This window comes from Pelobates fuscus, chromosome 9 (genome assembly GCF_036172605.1).
Source record: "Pelobates fuscus isolate aPelFus1 chromosome 9, aPelFus1.pri, whole genome shotgun sequence".
In the NCBI taxonomy this organism is placed as follows: Eukaryota; Metazoa; Chordata; class Amphibia; order Anura; family Pelobatidae; genus Pelobates; species Pelobates fuscus.
In genome coordinates, this window is record NC_086325.1 from 139,126,806 (window position 1) to 139,147,871 (window position 21,066).

At 41.7% G+C, this 21,066-nt stretch overlaps 4 protein-coding genes across 7 annotated transcripts in view; 2 read left to right on the plus strand and 2 right to left on the minus strand.

Annotated features, from left to right (window-relative positions):
* The window catches only part of G6PD (glucose-6-phosphate dehydrogenase), a 239,085-nt gene that overhangs the window by 163,735 nt on the left and 54,284 nt on the right, over positions 1–21,066 (plus strand). The gene's annotated exons all lie outside the window — the stretch shown is intronic.
* On the minus strand, positions 58–5,148 carry INVS (inversin). The gene has a single exon (XM_063432530.1). It carries the CDS (start codon positions 5,065–5,067, stop codon positions 2,023–2,025), a length of 3,045 nt encoding a protein of 1,014 aa, XP_063288600.1. The 5' UTR covers positions 5,068–5,148; the 3' UTR covers positions 58–2,022.
* On the plus strand, positions 5,315–15,237 carry SEPHS2 (selenophosphate synthetase 2). Its single transcript, XM_063432547.1, has 8 exons — positions 5,315–5,606; positions 7,816–7,919; positions 11,780–11,887; positions 12,059–12,213; positions 12,994–13,084; positions 13,209–13,308; positions 14,292–14,504; positions 14,620–15,237. Exons 1-8 carry the CDS (start codon positions 5,354–5,356, stop codon positions 14,841–14,843), a joined length of 1,248 nt encoding a protein of 415 aa, XP_063288617.1. The 5' UTR covers positions 5,315–5,353; the 3' UTR covers positions 14,844–15,237.
* IKBKG (inhibitor of nuclear factor kappa B kinase regulatory subunit gamma) overlaps positions 16,664–21,066 on the minus strand; it is a 30,984-nt gene continuing 26,581 nt past the window's right edge. For all 4 annotated transcript variants that reach the window (XM_063432543.1, XM_063432542.1, XM_063432541.1 and 1 more), the window contains 6 exons: positions 20,745–20,885; positions 19,831–19,927; positions 17,687–17,836; positions 17,459–17,586; positions 17,319–17,377; positions 16,664–17,240 (listed from right to left, as the gene is read on the minus strand). In XM_063432543.1, the coding sequence (XP_063288613.1) occupies positions 17,113–17,240; positions 17,319–17,377; positions 17,459–17,586; positions 17,687–17,836; positions 19,831–19,927; positions 20,745–20,885 (703 nt within the window). In that variant the 3' untranslated portion in view covers positions 16,664–17,112. The remainder of the gene's footprint in view (positions 17,241–17,318; positions 17,378–17,458; positions 17,587–17,686; positions 17,837–19,830; positions 19,928–20,744; positions 20,886–21,066) is intronic.

The following is a 21,066-nucleotide window of genomic DNA, read 5'->3' on the forward strand; positions in this document are numbered from 1 at the left end:
TTTTTGTAATATTCTTAAGTTATTAAAAAAAAATATGGCACAAGACATCCTGCCAAGAACGAACGGATACATATGTAATCATAAAATTCTACTGTATATTCTATACAATGTTATATACATGTAAACACAATGCATATAAAGGTGTGCATAAGATATAAATATGTGTAAGGCAGCAAGTCATATAAAATATAAGTAGTATTTTGTGTTATGGGGCCATCCCCCCGCCACACAAAAAACAAACAAAAAAAAAACCCTTTTTTTAAAATAAAAATTCTCTGTACCGGTTACAAAACACGTACTAAAGGTGGATTACTGGAAAGGGATTGGAAACATTCTCGTGAATATGTAAATGTAACACTTGAATTGTTATAAATCTCTTAAATATAATCATTTATAAAACACTACAATTTTAAGATGATATGTAATTTTTTTTTTTTTTTTTGGTTGTGTCACATTTTAGTATATATCTTACAAGACAGGGTGTGGAGATATTGACGACCTATTTACTTTTACAAAGTGACTTATTAGTCTTAAGACCACAGCAGTTTCTCTGTGGTTGAATCAGATAATTTTATGAAAATCTTTTTTTCTATGCCGATTCCTGAAAACATTTGTAACTGAAATGGCAAGTCAAAGTGTTGTAAGCCAGAGTTTGAGAATATTTCCAATACATTTGGTTAAAAAACGTGTTAGTATTTTTATTTTTTTAATTCCATAGAGTTTAGTATTTTTGTGAATAAACACCATAAAGTGCATTGCACATAACCACACTGGGTATATTGCAAGTTTCCCTGGCAGGGCGGAAATGTCAAACTAAACCTATTCCTCTATCCTAGCATCATGTGCGTGACAGGAATCCATTAAAGAACAAATTAAATTATAGACTTGTGAACAAATCCATTTCAGCTGTGACGAACGAATCGGGTTATTTTTCTCTTATCCCGAACGAATCTATACATCCGGGATTTACTTGTGGACCATTATAAGACTCCACAGGTAAATCCCGGACGGATCAATTTGTTCAGGTGTAGATTTGATATATTCGACACAGATGAAATGGGTTTGTGCATCCAAAAAAACACAAATGTCACACAGATAATGCTGGTGTGTTAAAGGAACATGCCAAGCTTTACAACCATTACAGCACCCTGTAGTGGTAATGGTGACAGGCCCCTACCTATTTATGAAGTCAAACTGTTCTAGAAAGGATTGACTTCTTAACTGGGATCCCCTCCATGATGGCTTGAAGCTATATCCACTCCAACTTGGGTCATTGGTTGTGAGAGATCAGCTTACACTCTCTGCTAATGAGATGTACGTGCACTGCAGGGCTTAGCGCAGAAGGTGTAAGTCAAACTGTTCTTAAACAGTTCGACCACTTTTATGTGGATGGGCTCCTGGCACCATAAGCAGTACAGCATGTTGTAGTGGTTATTTTGTTTGGTGTGTACTTTATTAAAGTGTTATTGATGTGGCTGAGGAGGGGGCAATCTGTTGCTGCTATAGGATGCTTGGAGTTTTGTCAACCAGCCTCTAATGTACCGATCAAATGTTATTTCCTATTACAAATCCATATTTTCACACATTTGTGGATGACATGTCTGCTTACAAAAATCTGTTCTATTATTTATTAAATACACTTTTCTAAAGTTTTCTTGCCACTTTAGAATAATACTGACTGTAAAAAAAAAATGCACAGTTTACAGTTAAATTAGTTGCAATAATCCAATATATATTGGCAAAGGTACATTACAAACAGCAGCCATATTCATTTCTAGCAAACCTTACAAAAGGTCATTTTTTCCGTGCATGTTTAGTAATGTGATATACTAAATGTACAACATTCAAAACACTCAAGTTACTGTTATGCAACAAAAACTAAATCCAGGTCATCTAGTAAAAAGATGGCTGTTCTTAGTTGTAATTTACCTCTTAAAAGACAGCAATGGCACACGTCCTAATACCTGCTGATAATAGCCTGAATATATTATAAGAAAAACATATGTCTCTATGAAAATACCTTCAATGTAAATTAGACCGTGATTTCCGTATTGTGTTACATTTTCTTCGGTTCCTGTGTGCTCTCCAGGCCCTCTGAATTACTGTTGCGGCCTGGTATTTGAGATGGAATAACTGTTTTCTGGCCTTTTCTCTCTCCACCAGGAGTAATCTTGCCTGTAAGGGAATGAATTCGATGTCTAAATGTTGCCAGTTGATCTTACAGTTTTCTCCAAGCGTATTCTCTCTAGATAATGGAATCATTTGGGCTCTTTTGAAACCCGCATCATAAGATGATGAATTCCCTTCATATTTTGTACATGCGGTAGCATGTTTGTTCTGATAGGGTACTGAGCACCTCACAGCAGATGCGCACCAATGGGCTTTTCTCGTCTTTCGTTCCTCATTTTGGCCAGGTTTCCCAGTTACAGGACGCTGTTTGTTTTGGGAAGATCTTGGTTTCCTAGGTTGGCCGCTTTGTCTATCCCCTGTCTCCCTACCCTTCAGATAATTGTTATGGTCCAACATTCTATCAATCACACTGTCAGACCCGGGTTTCAGTCTCCTAGATGAATGCCTACGTTCAACGTTCAAAAGGCTGCAGTTTTCCAATTTTTGGATGAGGTCTTCAGTTCCTCTTTTATTACTGTGGCCTGTGGTATTTTTTGTTACCTTTTGAATATTTGCTTTGCCTTCATAAATGGAAGTATCTGAAGCATTACATTCTTTGATGTCAAGTTCATGATTTTCAGTATCTTGATGGTTGCACTCTCTCTTTGGACTAAAAGCACTTGAAGTTCCCTTCTTGACTCGGTGAGATCTTCTAACAGTCTCGTTAAGTTCATAATCCCCTGAACCTTGCATCACATCTGAGATTTCTTTTGTATGTCTAGAAGTCTTCTTATTTTCATTTTGACTTTGGTTAGGACCATTTTCATTGTATTGCTTCTCAGAATGTTCACTTGCAGATGCTGAAATTTGGGCAACACTTCTTACATTAGCTACTACAGGACTCATATTAGGATCCTTGTGTCTTGGTGAGGTTTCTTTCCTAGGGACCTGCTGAGCAGTCCTGTTTTGGGCCTGATGCTCACTTTCTCCCTCCTCCTTCGGCTCATGTGACACCTCCGTAAGTTGTTCACTCTGTCTTTTTTCTGTCCACTGATCCTGGGATTGGTCTTGCTTTACACTGAAAAAGTATTCATCTTTATGACTGTCTTCTTTCTTCTTCTCCTGCCCCATCAGCAACAATTTTGTCTTTCTCTTGTTTTCGCCCTCCCTCTTTTTTGCAGCAGCTCCTTTCCTCAACTGCTCATGTTTCATTAATAGGTTCTTCCTCTCACGGAAGGCTCTCCGTACTTTGTGACCTTTGTATACAGCTTGGATTTTGGAGGCTGCAATATCCTGGATAGCAGCAATAGACAACGCACCATGTTCCAGCATGAATTGTATAACCTCCTGGTGACCACCAAGCAGAGCATAGTCGAATGGTGTGTATCTCTCTTCCGTGTTTTCCATTTGATTAGGAAAGGCATCATATTTAAGAAGAAGTTTTACTGCATCCAGGTAACCATTATTACAGGACCAATGCAAAGCAGTTCGTCCATTCTTATCTTGGATATTAGGATCTGCTTTGTTCTCAATTAGTACTTCCATACAACCGATATAGCCTCCGTAAGCTGAACAGTGTAGGGGGGTTCTGCCTTCATAATCTTGTGCATTAGGATTAATGTTGTTTTCTATAAGTATCTGACAGACGTTGGCATTGCCCCCTAATGCAGCTGAGTGGAGAGGAGAACGTCCATCTTTGTCCACCAACTGCACTTTAGCACCTCCTTTAATGAGTGTACGAATAACTTCGCGGTGCCCCATCTCGCAAGCTCTAAACAATGGTGTATGCTTCATTACGTCACATGCATCCACTTGGGCACCATTTTCTAAAAGAATCCGTACTGTGCTTATTTGTCCTGAGAGAGAAGCTGCATGGAGTGCTGTTCCACCATATTTATCAGTTCTGTTGACTTCTAAGTTGGAGTCTAACTCAAGCATAGCTTTTATTGCTTCATCGCTGCCTTTTCCTGCTGCCCACATAAATGCAGTTCTTCCTTCCAAATCGGCTTCATCTCTCACCGACGAGTGAGACAGCAGTACTCGTACAGTGTCCGGGCAATTTCCTTGGGCTGCATAATGCAGTGGAGTAGCTCCTTGACTATCTGAAAGTATATTGGGGGAATGATTTCTTTCAAGAAGCTGTTGTGCAATAGAAGTGTGACCCAACAGTGCAGCCCAGTGTAATGGAGTACGGAACAGGTTGTCATACGGGGCCCCATTGCAACCGCGGTATGACATCAAAAGCCGCACTACTTCTTGGTTACCATCACCAACAGCAAGATGCAGCGGGGTGCGTCCTTCGTAATCCTGCCAATTGAGGAGGGATTCAGTGGGAGCTGCTTCTAGCAAACAACGCACTGTCCATGCTGCCTCTGGATCTTTGTGACCTGCAGCCCAGTGTAGGGGTATTTTCCCTTCCTGATCAGGGATACCAATGTTGGACCCATGCCGCACCAACAGCCTGACATGGCGCGGCCTGTTGTAATACGCACTCCAATGAAGTGCTGTTTGTTTGCGCTGATCCTGAGCATCCACCTGACCCGGCGGCGTGTTTTTGAGGAGTAGAGCCAGGCAGCGAGTATCTTGGTGACGCGTGGAGAGATGCAGGGCGGTAATGTCACGCAGGTCACGATGGGTGCAGTCTGCCTTACGGGCCAGGAGAAGTTTCAGCAGGCGATGGTTGCCGGCTTGGGCTGCTAAATGTAGCGCAGAGCGGCCACTCCTGTCACAACGATTGACCTGGGCGCCGTGCCGCAACAGAGCCTCAGCGCACGCTTTGCGGTCCCCCAACACACTGTACATCAAGGGCGTCCGTCCTAACTGGTCCTCCTGGTCTGTCAGCCCTGAATTGGAGCCTATGAGGCGCAGTAATGTCGCCTTGTCCCCTGTCACTGCTGCTGCATGGACAGGGGAGGCCAGAGAGGAGCCCTGGGGGAGAAAGTTCACAGCACTCTGCATTTTAAAAGTCTTCCTCCACAGTCCCTGGGACCACCAGGTCCAAGACCCCCACAGGGCTACAGCCAATAGCAGCCAGGTCCTTCATAGCTGAACTGGTAAAATCTCTATAGCAACAGGCGGTCTGCCCCCACGTGACTGGACGGTGCTGGCGGATGACGCAGCGCGCACGCACAGTCAGGGCAGAGCTACGTCATTACGCAGGCTGAGGGCAGAGCTACACCATTACGCAGGCGCGGGACGATGTCGGAGTTTGACCTCGGAAGTCTCGCTTGGCAGAGGAGCTGTCATGGCGGCTGGAACTCTCCCCGCGGCGATGGCGCCTTACTTCCCCGGTTACCGGCCTTTCGAGCCCGAATCCCTGGGCCTGGACCCCGGCTTCCGCCTGACCTCCTTCTCGGACATGAAGGGCTGAGGCTGCAAGGTCCCGCGGGAGACGCTGCTCAGGCTCCTGACGGGACTGGAGGAGGGAGAGCCGCACGGGGAGGGAGGCAGCGGGGACTCGGCCTGTCCGGGGCAGGAGGGGACAAACCCCCGGCTGGGTGAGTGTGGGGCTTGGAATACAATACACAGCGTCCCCAGAGCTCAGCCAGCTCCCACCAGGCTCAGCCATCAGCCAGCTCCCACCAGGCTCAGCCATCAGCCAGCTCCCACCAGGCTCAGCCATCAGCCAGCTCCCACCAGGCTCAGCCATCAGCCAGCTCCCACCAGGCTCAGCCATCAGCCAGCTCCCACCAGGCTCAGCCATCAGCCAGCTCCCACCAGGCTCAGCCATCAGCCAGCTCCCACCAGGCTCAGCCATCAGCCAGCTCCCACCAGGCTCAGCCATCAGCCAGCTCCCACCAGGCTCAGCCATCAGCCAGGCTCCCCACCATCAGCCAGGCTCCCCACCATCAGCCAGGCTCCCCACCATCAGCCAGGCTCCCCACCATCAGCCAGGCTCCCCACCATCAGCCAGGCTCCCCACCATCAGCCAGGCTCCCCACCATCAGCCAGGCTCCCCACCGGGCTCTAGCCATCAGCCAGGCTCCCCACCGGGCTCGACCAGCCTCCAAACACGGGCAGTCTGCCATCTGCATATATTATATGTTGTTATTATTATTGCCATTTATATAGCGCCAACAGATTCCGTAGCGCTTTACAATATTATAAGGGGGTGGGGGGTGTATAACTAAACCTTGTTACAGGTCACATACAATCTGAGCCTCCACACGGACTGAGGAAGGGATCACCTGAGGAAGGGATTCACTAAACCATAGACTATATAAACTAGACTGTAAGCTCGTTCCTGTAAGTTTTCTTGTTACCGTCTCATTTATTGTTAAATCCTCCCCTCTCATAATATTGTAAAGCGCTACGGAATCTGTTGACTGGCAATAATAATAAACTGCGAACCGGAAACCGTATGGAAAAATGTTTACAGTGTTTGTATTATAGTTAGACGGGTATTCACTAAACTGCGAGTTACACGAGCTGAAAACCATATGGAAAAAATGTTGACGTGACCGTGTTATAGTCAGACTGGGTTATCCACTAAAGTGTGATGTTTTGGGGAATTCAAAGCTAAACTGCAAATCTTTGGAGAACTTTTTTTCCATGTTGGTTATTTTGGCCTGAAACTGGAAATTCACTCCAAAATTTCCACACCGCCTGCTCCACTACTGCTAACAGAAATTTTGGGCGATTAAACTACTTATAGGAACACTACAACGCTCTGTACGCTCTGTAAGTCGTGGTAGTCAATGTTTAGCACTCTAGTTGTTGTGTGCTGTTATTCTCTTTAACTGTAATGCTGGTAAAGCTTCAGGGGAGATGTAGTCCACAACAGCTGGAGTGCTGACGGTTGCCTTTCTCTGATCTCAGTTCATAAGAAAAAAAAAAATCAAATTATTTATTCATGTCATTGGATTGTCATCAATTAATTATGTATTGGTTGTCAGGAGTGTAATTGATAAGTGCCTGTGGGACTTAAAGTGATAGTCAAAGTACTACAAAAACTACAGCCACTTTGAGGAGACTGACACAAAGGGCCACCCCAGGTCTTGCCCCTCACTGAGCATATTGCCTCTGTGGGAGTTAAACGTGTTAGCTTGAAATATCAAATTTGGGCAGCATTAATTGGCAGAGTGTGTCTGTAGATATGGTCTAGCAATGCATGCTACCCAAATAAGATCAAAGTTAATATTACAAATGCGTACGTCTGTCTTTTATAACAATAATATGCGGATATTACAGTGGGTTGTAGTGGTTGTGGTTATCACTGCTCCTTTAAGGGGCCCTCCAGTAATGATAGACTTTGGAACACGTCAGCTCCCAAGTGGAGCGGAATGCGCATGCGCAGCAAGATCCGTGTGCACATTCTAACAGTCCATAGGAAAGCATTTCTCAATGCTTTCCTATGGACGTTCCTCACGCTGGGTGCAAATTTTGTTTACAGCTACATGGTTAAAACCTTGGGCACCTGGCACCCAGACCACTTTATTGAGCTGAGGAGCAATCACATATTTGGCTTAAATCTCAATCTGCTTCCCTAAGACTTCTCATACCAGCATGGGTTTTCAGCTAAAATATCATAACTACTAATATCATCATTGATCATAAGGGGTCATCAAAGTGCTTGGCTTTTAGCCTTAGGATGCTATGTAAGCAGCTGTTTGTTTTCTGATAGCTGATCCATATTTTCATACTAAACGTCAATCTCATCTGTCGGCAGTTCACAGTTCCTGAAACTTGTCCTATGTCTCTTTACAGGTATAGGGATGGATTCTTGTGTTATACCTCTCAGACACAGAGGGCTCTCCCTTGTTCAAACCACAGACTTCTTCTATCCATCTGTTGAGGATCCTTATATGCAGGTGAGGGCTCAGAATGCGAGTGTAAACTCAAGAAACTAGTAGCCGAGTATTAAAACATCTAACGTTCTCAAGATCAGTTTTCTGAAAATTAAACATGGGTTGAAAAACAATCTTTCTACCAGGAATCCTTTATCTGTTTTGCATTGTGATTTGCCGAATCACTCCCCTACCTCCTGAATCAAACAAAATCTGCTACAGTCAGTGACTTGCATTTTATTGAATTCTTCTTCAATAAGTGGCTTATTATATTCTCAGAGGAACACTCTAGCACCATAACCACTACAGCTTACATTTTATTGAATTCTGTTTCAATAAGTGGCTTATTATATTCTCAGTTGAACACTCTAGCACCATAACCACTACAGCTTGCATTTTATTGAATTCTGCTTCAATTAGTGGCCTATTATATTCTCAGTGGAACACTGGCACCATAACCACTACAGCTTGCATTTTATTGAATTCTGCTTTAGTCAGTGGGTTATTATATTCTCAGTGGAACACTCTAGCACCCTAACCACTACAGCTTGCATTTTATTGAATTCTGCTTCAGTCAGTGGCTTATTACATTCTTAAAGGAACACCCCAAACATCACTTTTGCAGCCAATGTGCTAAGCCCTGAACACGCAATGCTTCCCTCAGACAAAGAGATTCTGGATCTCCGTTGTTCATAATGAAGGTGGGTAGTAGAGCCAGGTAAAAAGTGAAATCATTCTGAAACTGTTTAATTCCTTATGATGAGGGGGCCTCATCATAAGGGTTTTCAGCGCTTGTCTCATTTGGTTTTCCTTCTGAACATTCTACATATTACTGAAACTGAGTTGCTTCCTCTCTGTCAGTGATAGAATGGGAGGCAGGGAGCACTATGCATGTATAATCTTTCCCCTACCATCTGCGTTTTTACTTGTCTCTGCAGGCATTATGTCCAAACACAGAAGCTTGCCCTAATAACCATCAGCACAACAGGAACTGTCATTATGGCTGTCAGTAACATCTAAATAAGCAGCCAGTCAGAGGACCGCTATAAAAAGGCTTTTAACTTTCAGATTAGGTCTGGTCAGTAAGGCTTAATCACTTAGCATATTTTTCTGTATGCAGTATTAACTCTTTTTTTTGTTGTGTGTGTGAGACATTTCGAAATGATTTTGCCATGTTGACAGTTAAGTACATAAAAAATAAAGCCATTTTGTTTAATGGTTAACCCAGTGGAATGTAGGTTTTGTGTTAAGCAGTTTATTGCTAGATGAATAAGCAAATGATGAAGTAGTCCATAGATCATGAGTTTTAAGCAATGTGGGTGAATTGCAGATTTCCGCCACAGATTAGGATTTCATGAATTAATATGTAATTTAATCATTAAAGGGAAACATGTGGCTGGATTTCCCCACATCCTTTTTTAATGCATTATAATGATCATTGTGTGGCACTTGTGGCCAGGAAAGCAGAAAGAGACTCTGATCTTATCTTATATACTCATGTACAGCAGGATGATGTTCTAGTTCTGCATGCATACATTGCACAAAGATATTTTCCGAGCTGTAAAGTTGTTATGGTGCTTAGTGACCTTTTAACAATGTGCATTGCTGAGCCTTTTGCTGGCCATCATACTTTGTCATTATAGATTGAAAACCCTTGGAGTTAAAGATCCCCACTGTGTAGGCACTTGCATGACTGCTTTCACCAGTGTTTTTTGCAGTTAAACCACTTGAGAAATACATTCATTGAATGATTAATAATTGGATGGATGCGTCTCCAGTGAAGCAACTTCCAGTGAAGCAACTTCCTTTTCTTCCCTTTTTATCTTAGATTTTTTTTTTTGGTTACCCGTTTCCTGTTTGCTTGCTTCTGTGTAAGTAGCACTTTAACACCTTCATAACCAAAGGTATGCAAATCCCCTTCTCTCTCTATCTTATCTATCAAGTAAGCTGTCATGAAAGGGGTTAAAGCCAGTTATTTATTTAAATGCAGAGTACCGAACAAAAGAAAAATACGCTTTTGGTTACCAATTGTTACTCTTTTTAAAGGAACAGACAATTGAATATATATAAACAATTAACTAGATGTACCCTAATGAAAGCATGCATGTATTTTGTTCCCTGCATGTTTTCTTTTGGGGCTATATGGGGAAAAAAGAGCTTGCAAAATTTTTTTTTGTAGCTTTTGTAAACACTCCCTTCATTCTAAACTGTGTTGAGGCCACAAATGCGGCATTCCTGTGCTTCTCAAGCGGCTGTAGTACAGCTCATTGAGAAGGGTGAAAGAATGGCATGGTAAAGCTGAAAGGGTGTTTCTATTGAAATCAGCACTTTTATAAACTGTCAGCAATATGTCAGAGCAGTGTGTTTGGGTGTAAATATGTGCAGTAGCCTGATCTTGTAGTCGAGTAGCTGAAGGACCACTAATGCTGTGGCATATATGAGCCTGTTGGTTTCTGTGATGGTGCAAGATGGGATTGTGGACAATGCTTCATTAACTGATGGTTGCTTTCCGGTGATCTTCGGTAGTCTTGTCTGCAGGTTAACGACTGCTAGTTTTTCTAGGATCATTTCCCTTATGTCTGTTGTTATGCCATCTTGGGGTATGGATTCAGGTGGACAATTCTCTGCAGGTAAGAATGTCGGTATGGACATTTCTTCCTTCTCATGGTGTATGGTTAATTTCTTCTGTAGTCCATTTATTAAACTCGATTTCTCTTGAAGATGTTCAAACGTGTTACCGGCTGTTTTGGTGTTAGGGTAGATGATGGTCTCTTATTCATCCATAGCTCCTACATACGTTTCATATAGTCTCTCTCATTGGGTCTGCTGTTGTAGTAGCATTTGAGCAGGTCTAGGTTAAAGGGACACTATAGTCACCTGAACAACTTTAGCTTAATGAAGCAGTATGGGTGTATAGAACATGCCCCTGCAGCCTCACTGCTCAATCCTCTGCCATTTAGGAGTTAAATCCCTTTGTTTATGACCCCTAGTCACACCTCCCTGCATGTGACTTGCACAGCCTTCCATAAACACTTCCTGTAAAGAGAGCACTATTTAGACTTTCTTTATTGCAAGTTCTGTTTAATTCAGATTTTCTTATCCCCTGCTATGTTAAACGCTTGCTAGACCCTCCTGTATGTGATTAAAGTTCAATTTAGAGATTGAGATACAATTATTTAAGGTAAATTACATCTGTTTGAAAGTGAAACCATTTTTTTTTTTCATGGAGGCTCTGTCAATCATAGCCAGGGGAGGTGTGGCTAGGGCTGCCTAAACAGAAACAAAGTGATTTAACTCCTAAATGACAGTGAATTGAGCAGTGAAATTGCAGGGGAATGATCTATACACCAAATCTGCTTTATTTAGCTAAAGTAATTTAGGTGACTATAGTGTTCCTTTAAGGTATAAGTTTGTCTTGTTTCCTGTGGCTTTGGAAAGTTACATAATCCGTATCACTGAATACTGACAGTTATTCTGGTGCCATCTAGTGTTGGAAGGAAACAAAATGTTTTGTGAAGCTATTACTTGATGCTACAATGAAATGACTTGACTGTTAAACTGCAAAAGAAACAAAATGTTATGTTACACAAGTATACAATTTAGGCTTTGCAGAAAGATGCTACCTTGTAGAATACAGAATATACTGTATTGACTACAGAAAATATTCTACTGATATTCTCTTTTGATGGGGTGACTGTGTGATAGAAAATATCAAAATACATTCTCATTCACCTCCTCTGCGCTATACTAGCAAAGATAACAAATGTATTCATAATATGATCTCCATAAAAAGTAGTTTGTCTCCTCTTAACAGGCACGCTACAGTGGTTTTACTGATGAGATCTATGTTGTAATATCTTAACCTGGTTGTCCTTCTATTCTAGGGTCGAATAGCCTGTGCCAATGTGCTGAGTGACTTGTATGCTATGGGGATCACAGAGTGTGACAACATGCTGATGTTGCTAAGTGTCAGCCAAAAGATGACAGAAGAGGTAAGTTTGTGTCGCCGTTTTAATATAAGTGTGTAGTATTGTGACTTGTACTGTATAACCAATGTTTATCAGCAGCACAAGTTTAAATTGATGAGTATAGTTGGACGTTTCTTTATGTATTTAGGGTGTGGGGAAGTTCTCTTTTGATACATGATCTCTTCATTTGTTTAGGAGAGAGAGAAAGTTACCCCACTGATGATTAAAGGTTTTAAAGATGCTGCTGAAGAGGGAGGCACCTCGGTAACCGGAGGACAGACTGTGGTTAACCCCTGGATCATCATTGGAGGCGTAGCCACTGTTGTGTGCCAGGCAAATGAATTCATCATGTGAGTTTCTCACTCTTAAATACACCCATGGAACATCTAGTTTGGAACCAACAGATTTAAGATTGTATTTGTGAAGACTCATTGTATATAAAATGCGTTGGTAGCACAGCTGACACCAGACTTGCAGTGTTCATAGTCGAGATTGCCTGTAAATGCTTTGAGCTGTGCGTGTGTGTATTTTTGTCTATTCCTTTACCTCCCATCCTCTGTGCTGTCTCTCATTCTATATATGTGTGGCTGCTGGTGTTATAGCTACACAGTGTCCAAGAACACATCCTGCTGCTGTTGTATTGCAAGGATTTCTGATCTTGTATTCCAACAGCTGGAGGTTACACACCCCTTCCTTTGTATTTTCCTTAAAGAAAGCATAGTTTTGGCTAGGCTAATGGGTCTAATTCCTTAACGCAGTTTCTCACACCTAGAAAAAATCTACTGTGAGATCATCAACAGACAGACTTGAGCTGACTTCCATTTTATTGTATTTTTTTTATGTAAGCAATGTTTTTTATAAATATATGCAATGAAATAGCTGGAATCAGTCATGGGATATTTTAGCTAATCTTGGCTCTCTTTATGTTCAGTGGGAGAGCTGAACATATCCCATTAACATGTGGCTTATAGGTTTTTATGGAATATTTGGTTTAGAACCAAACACAGACCATATTTTAAAGGTATACACCATGTAATATATATATAGCTGCAGCCTAGCACTGATGTATAGTTGGGTTTGAGGAATAACAGTGCAATCCTGATCCATAACGCAATTCCATTCATTTGTAGGCCACACAACGCTGTGCCTGGAGATGTACTTGTTCTTACCAAGCCTTTAGGGACCCAGGTGGCAGTGAACGCACACCAGTGGTTGGACAATGTAAGTGGTTTCATTTTTGTTTGATATGTACCATCACCCTGTCTTTACAAAGGGAGTGTTTGCTCCCTTAGTTCTCTGACCTAGTGATTCCATGTGAAAAACGTGTGCTGTTACTTATTTTCAGCCTGAACGGTGGAACAAGATCCGCATGGTGGTGAGCAGAGAAGATGTGGAGCTGGCATATCAGGAAGCAATGTTCAATATGGCTACTCTTAACCGTACCGGTGAGAGAATCTCCCCCTTCTTTATGGCAAGGCAAACCTATAACACAACTTGAAAAGTGAACTTGCTGGATATATAAAATATGTATTTCTGTGAAAGCGACACACTAAGTCCATTTGTTATGGTCCTATGTGTCTATGGGTGTTTTCCCTGCCTCCTCTTCCCCAGATTCAATAACATACAACACTGTCACGTGTGAACCTCCTGACGTTGGAAGGCACTGAAAGAATAAGTGTGTTGGAGCCAACCCACTCACTTCTGTATCGTTCTGTAACTGTTGCATATTTTTCCACTTCAAAACAGTTGTTCTTTTCAGAAGTGTTTTGTATTGATGTTTAAAAATGCTAAAATTAAGACTACTTTTCACTTTGTTGGTAACATTGGGCCTCCAGTGAATTAATAGAGATTACAGAGGGGGTAAATATCTAATTGAAGGTTTGAACAGTCATAGGTAACCTTAGGACAGTTTAGCTTTACAATTGTAATCATTTCAATTGGCTGTTAAACTAAGTCACATAACTTCTGCCAGTTTTAGTGGAAAACCAGGAATGTAGCATTTACAGGCAGTTATAGTTGAATGGCCCTTTTATCCCAAACATGGCATGGTTGCAGCTTTTCCTTATGTTGTACATCATCAAACCGTGAAATAGCTAGAAATCTTTTGGTGAATTCCAGCCACCATAATGATCTCTGGGCCTATGCCCAAAAACCCCTACCCAGCTGGAATGTCTGGGATATTTAGTTTGGGACCATCAGTAGTTTTTTTTCATTAAAATACACTAATTGCAGCCTCTGCTTGCTGATCTGGAGAATCCTTCCAACTTGTCTAGTTTGGCCTGAAATTTGCAATGAATGGCATCACACGTCATTTGAAGGGGGGAAACAATCACTCATTACTTGGAAAAATACTTAACTACAGTGCATTTGAAACCATTACGCAGAGGTAACTCGTTACTCACTGACACCCATGGCTGTCTTTCTCCAGCTGCAGCTCTGATGCACATGTTCAACGCACATGCTGCCACTGATATAACTGGTTTTGGAATCTTGGGCCATGCCCAGAATCTGGCACAGGAGCAGCACAGCGAGGTCAGCTTTGTCATCCACAACTTGCCGATTATCGCCAAGATGGCAGCTATTACCAAAACCTGCGGTAATCGTTACGGATTATTGCAAGGGACTTCTGCAGAGACATCAGGTGAGCATACTGCCAGTACAGGGCCTTCTACTTTTGATGACAAAAAAAAAAAAAGCTCAATAAACAAATATCTGTGGCTGTCTAAACTTTTTGTTTAATTGCTTGTTGCACACAGGAGGTCTTCTCATCTGTCTGCCACGGGAGCAGGCAGCCCGCTTTTGTGCGGAAATCAAATCACCAAAGCATGGAGAAGGTCACCAAGCCTGGATCATTGGCATAGTGGAGAAGGGCAATCGCTCAGCTCGCATCATTGAAAAGCCAAGGATTATCGAGGTGACCCCACGGGGAGCAGGGACCAGTGACAATAGTAATACTTCTACCTTAGATGGATCATGCTAAACTTCCAAGAATTATTTTTCCATGAAGGACGACTTAGTTTTGCGTGTGCTGCAGCTGGAATTAGATCTTTAATCTGAGAATGGATCTGCTGGTGATTGGCTGATTTTTATGTTTTAATTTGGTTAATTCAATTTTACGGGAAGCACAGCCTTATTTTTTTTTCTCCATCACTCACTTCTAATCTTGGCTCCAGGCCTGAGCAGCTGGACTGAGATTGAGTGAGTAGAGGTGATTTTAGCTGCCCAGAACCATTCCTCTGTCCATGAAGTTGCTTTCTTTTGAAACCCATCATTGGGCTGGAAGTGGCGGATGCTTTCAGAAGATGGTAAAGACAGTGTCACCTCTTGGTAGGCCTTCCTGTCTTTTCAATAAACATCATGCTTTGTAGAACAGACTCAATGACCATGTGTTATGCATTAGAATTATTTCTTCTAAATGATGCGGGCTGCACTGGGGCTGTTACCTCTGTTTTGTTCTATCCAATATAGGGTCCCTCTTTAAAACTGGAAATAGGGTTTTTTTTTTCCAACTTTTATGAGTCTCCATGCTGGTCTTATAGTGGCCACTTCTCTGAGATTATTAGTGATCAACCAATACAACACGTCTCCATAGAAAGCAGGTGGACTACTGCGCATGTGTGACAATTGACATATGTTCCTGTATTCATCTGATATAAAGTATGACTGACATACTTCCCAGAGGAATAAGCACAGTGTATAAACTGTATATGCTTCTGAAGTAGAGCAGGAGAACCACCTGTTAGGAATGATGTTCTGCTTTTGTTTGCTGGCCAATTCTGTGTACAAGTCAGTGTGAATTGAACAGCATTGTTCAGTGCTCTTAAAGGGACTCTCCAGTGCCAGGAAAATAAACCCGTTTTCCTGGCACTGCCGGATCCTGCAGTGCCCCTCTACCTCTCACCCTCCCCCATCCCATGTTGCTGAGGGGGTTAAAACCCGCTTCAGTGACTTACCTGAATCCAGCACCCGACCCTTGGCGCTGGGTCAGACTCCGCCCATGCTCTTCCCCCGCCGAAGGGGGAGACCTAATGTGCATGCGTGGCAATGGCCGCCCTCACGGATTAGACCTCCCCATAGGAAAGCATTATTCAATGCTTTCCTATGGGGATTCCGGTGACGCTGGAGGTCCTCATACATAGCGTGAGGACATCCAGCGTCGTTTAAAACACTTTGTGTTCTAAGAAGCCGGAAGTCCCTCTAGCGGCTGTCTGACAGACAGCCACTAGAGGAGGACATAACCCTGCAAGGTAATTATTGCAGTTTTATAAAAAAACTGCAATAATTACACCTGCAGGGTTAAGGGTGATGGGAGTTGGCACCCAAACCACTCCAATGGGCAGAAGTGGTCTGGGTGTCTGGAGTGTCCCTTTAAGTTTCAGCTTAAAATAAATATAGGAGAGGGGTGTGTGTAAACTATGGACTGAAAAAAATGGGGGAGAGGGGGTAAACTATGGACTGATAAGTCCTTATTGGTGTAAATTGCTGCATAGTATTTATTCCCCCTTCACCTGGGCATGCTGTGACACAATGCATTACAAGGTTGACATGAAAAAGGAAAAATAAAAATGATCAAAGGCTGATCTTTACTTCCAGGCCACCTTTTAACTGGGAGAACCAGCACTACACACAGCATTTAACCCCTTAAGGACACATGACATGTCACGATTCCCTTTTATTCCAGAAGTTTGGTCCTTAAGGGGTTAAAATGGTCTATGAATTCACTAGAAACTTCTTTTATGCAAAAATCTATATTGCAATTTGCATCATTGTATACTTGGTAGCCCCCACAAAACAAACTGGTTATAGCAGCACATTTTTATTTTTTTGTGAGAGAAAGGCACAGATTATCCATATGTTTTTCCCAATTGCACTTATTTAAAAAGAAATTAAAAAAAAAAAAAAAAAAATCCATCAGTCAACAGTGGCGTTCAGTATAATTATACAGAGGCTCCCTCCCAATTCTTAACGAAGTGCATGTTTGCCCAGAACTGTGCTTATCTATAAATAACTCATTTATATGCAATGAGCAAGTTCCCTCAAGCCATAAAGAATTAAAAGGTATTTACACTGATAAAATCAGACTTGTAAAAATGTAAATTCTGGGTCCCCCCCCCCACACTCCTTCGACGATCTTATGAATGGGATTTAAAAATTAAGCATATTCAGCCTCTTTCATCAGCTAGTAGAAAAAACTTGTATTGACTGTGTCAGATTGTCCAGGGCAGTGTAATCAATAGTGTTTGGAAGCATTACTGTATACAGTCCATCACGTGTATTTGCAATGTGTCCATATCAGGGGCAATGTACTGACATTTCGGGCAGCAGAATTCATGCGGTTCAGCCACAAATGCAGGAGGACCTGGATTGGGATAATGCCCTGTTAAAGAGAAATGGATTTTAGTACTTGGACAATAGTTTTAATAGGTATCAAATGAGTGATAAAACTGTAACGCACCAGGCTGGCTGGCTAGTTGGTTATCAACATGTCTGTTCAGCATGTCCTGAAACCGGGTCCTGAAATAAAATACACATATTAGAAACTCATTCATAGGGGAAGAGGACACCTATCTGTGACTTGTGAATGGGTTTCTCAACCTTTCTCGCTGTAGATCCTCCAGCTGTTTCAGCAACTTTTCTTTTTCTTCCTGTAGCTTTTCTTTCTCTTCGTGCAACTTGCCTCTAGCAGCACGCTCCTGTTGAAAGTCTTCATGATAAATGGAAACCTGGAGGAAAAAAAAAAAAAAATAGGTGGCACACCAGGTTTAATCTTCCCTAGTGCATGTGTTATATAAATGGCAGATGTAAGTTTTGTCCACCACCTACCTGTGCTTCGAGGACGGGGATCCTGTCCAGCTTTGCATGCACCTCCTCCGAACCCTGCTTCAGCTTGTCTATCAGTTCTTGCTTGGCCACTAACGCCTCTTCAGCCTCCTGCAGCTGCTGTGTCAGGTCTGCCACTTGAACCTCACATTCCTGCATTTAATTCACAGCATATGAATGATTATCTTCCTACACACTACATTTAAATAACTTTAGTGGAGAGTTTATTTTTGTGGCGTCTTTACCTTTTATAAGAGTGTGGCTTTTAATACAAAGTGTACAATCCTCTAATCATCTCACTGCCAACTTGGGTTGCTGTTCCCTAAATGTACCAGTTCCAACTGGTATTAATAGAAACTTCACTCTTGCCCAAGATAAGTGGTGCTACTAGGAAAGAATCAGCACCTGAGGGTGACCACGATCCAGGTTTAACTCAGGTCTAGTAACCCAGGAAACAATCTGGTTATACGCTGCCATTTTAAGAGACAGGGGATCTGATCATATCAATTTTTTTTGAACTCTGAATGTATGGATCAGCTGAAGAGAAGTCATGTCTGAACTCAATGGAAAAGCTGAGGGGAGTTAGTATTTGTTTTCCATTAAATATGATCATCTAAAGTTTACTGTAGGTAGCAGGTACCTAAAAAAGACAACATGCTCAGATCTTCTCTTTATGTGTGTGGCAACTGGCTTGAGAAAATGTTTCCTATAGTTTTGTTTACAGGATATTGGGATAATGTGATTAAATGCAGCCCTGAAAACACTCCTTTCATCAATAAGTGTAACAGGAGGCAGTTAGCACAGTCCCAAACTTCTTTACCTGCAGACACAGAGCTTAATCTGATACCTAATCTTGTGTCTAACAAAACAAACCTCTGGGGAATGAGGTACCGTTTTATAAACACATAACAGCGCCTGACTGTCATTACACATTACAGGAGGAGATAAAACATATTTTGCATTGTTACATGGGGCTCCAAGATAAACTATCAATCGTTTCATCTAGAACATTTACAAGACACCAAGGTGAATAGGAGTTCCTCAATGAGTCTTAGTACATAATGTCAACAGCTGGAAGGACGGAAAAAGTTTTGAACTTTGAAAGGGAGAAAATAAGTTATTTTTCTAAGTTGTTGAATATCACTAATGCGATGGTGTAGAAACTCAGACAGCAGCTTCTTCTCCACACCAGGCATATTGAGCTAGCTGGGATCCTAGCAAGGATTTTGTCATCTTCTACCAGTGCTTGGATTTTCCAATCTTCAAAATGAACTCTGCTTCTGACATTTAATGATCCGGTAATATTTGTAGTACTCTCGCAATGGCTAAATATGCACTTAGCACACATATGAAAGGAATTAAGCTATATATATACACACACACACACACACACACACACACTATGTGAGACAAAATGCTGGCAAACAGATACTATGTTAGAGGAGGTAGAAATTTGGAGCATCCTTCTCCATGGTCTTAGAATAGGCATACACCTCATAGGACAGGACAATTGGAGAATGCTCAGCCTTGTGTGGTGAAGAACCTTAGCGCACAGACCAGGAAGCAAGCACAGCTTCTAATCTATACGGCAATTCTGCTAGCACACTGCTATTTAATGTTGCATTGTTTTTGGTGTGTACATATTGACTAACCCCACATTCAACTGCTAAAGCTTACTACCCTAGAGCCATCCGCCTAATATAGTAAGCCAAGGCACATCTAATCCTTAAATCTACACCGTCAGACCTTTGTTAACCTGTGAATGGTAGTTTAAAAAAAATTTAAAAGTCATGGTGACACTGCAAAAGCAGCAGCGCAAATGAAGATATTAATTAGGAGAGAAAATACAGAGATTGCAAAATGAAATCAGAAAGTAATAGCTCCTGCACTGGCAGTTAATGTAAAAATAAATACAATTTTATTAAAATATATTAAAAAAACCCTCTTACTCCCAAGACTACACAAGGCTGTACAGTTTCCTGTAAAACACCTTGTCAGTCCTGCACACGGTACTTTTCAGGTGCTGAAACTGTAAATCTATTCCTCCTCTCTGCCCTGTATACACTATAATGACCCGTTGACCCTCTATATTTAACCCTTGGCACATAATAGACGCAGCGTTGCCAGGTGCTGGCCTTCCTTCCCACCTGGAGACACTTTTCCAGCTGTAGGCTTTTCTTGATATGGGCATCGTATTCCTGGAATAACTGGTGATATGCGGCCTGCAGCTGTGCTAGCTTTCTCCTAGATGAACAAGAGAGGTCGATTTAGCTCGCATTCACTGAACATTACGGCAATCCAGGTACATTATAAGCAAGGTGCAGGCTAAGTTGAAGGGTTGTTCACTAAAGTCAGAAATCAATGTGAAGTTAAAATGTAACATCAAAATAATGGAACTTTAAACATTCAAGTCGGCTATGGTTCCAATTCAGCTATTCCAGTCTTAGAATTTGAAATTCACTTTAAATGCTTGAGAAAGCTAACTGTAGTGTGTTTTTTTTTTTGTTTTCCCTTCCTCTTTTCTCTACTCACATGACCACAGGTGAATCACTCTGTATAACAGAGAAATTGGTGATTTACCTGCGCTCTTATCAGGTGATCCAGCACTGCTAGTATGATTACAGAGAACAGATTATGTGTGTTTCAAACCTTCTCGAACTACAATTTTGATCATCCTAATTTTATCATCAGTAGACCGATAATGAGAACAGAGAGATTATTATGAAGTTAGCATACATTAATTGTCCTCAGGCCAAATAATGTACTTTGCAGATGCTGCACAATTATATTCAGATGCTAAATCCCCACGATTTTAAGGTTAGCAATATTTATGGTGGTAGCATTTAAAAAAAAATTAAAAATAAATAAATTATGCCATTCACATTTTTTCCCCCCATCTACATATAATGTATAAACATGTGCACTTGAATATATACAACCCTGTGTTTTGCTTTATATCAGCAGTCTAGAACCTAAACCGCCGCATTAGCGAGGTATGCATGCGTGCTTCTCTAACCACCGTTTTCATTTGCAGAGAGTCTATACATTGACTTATGCTCACATTTCCTCGCAGGCATTCTGACGCTCTATTTTCAAAGCGGCTTCTAGATTTTGCACCTGTAACCTGCGCTGGTCAAGTTGTATGACGTGCTGCTTCACTTGCGCTTCCCATTCTTTCTGCTGGTCGCGGGTGCTGCGGATGCTAAAAATAGAGACAGCACATGGGAATTAAATGCCAGCTATCTCCCACATTAACTTCATATAAAATACAGTCATCGGTGCTGTGTGCAAACAGGAAACCAAAAAAATTCAATATATATATATATATATATTTTCACAAGTTAAGACTCCTAGAGAATTATTTTTTTAAGTGCAGCTTTAAA

What these genes read in the sequence shown, in the direction of transcription:
- INVS (XM_063432530.1), bottom strand. Translation starts at nt 5,067, where the DNA reads ATGCAGAGTGCTGTGAACTTTCTCCCCCAGGGCTCCTCTCTGGCCTCC.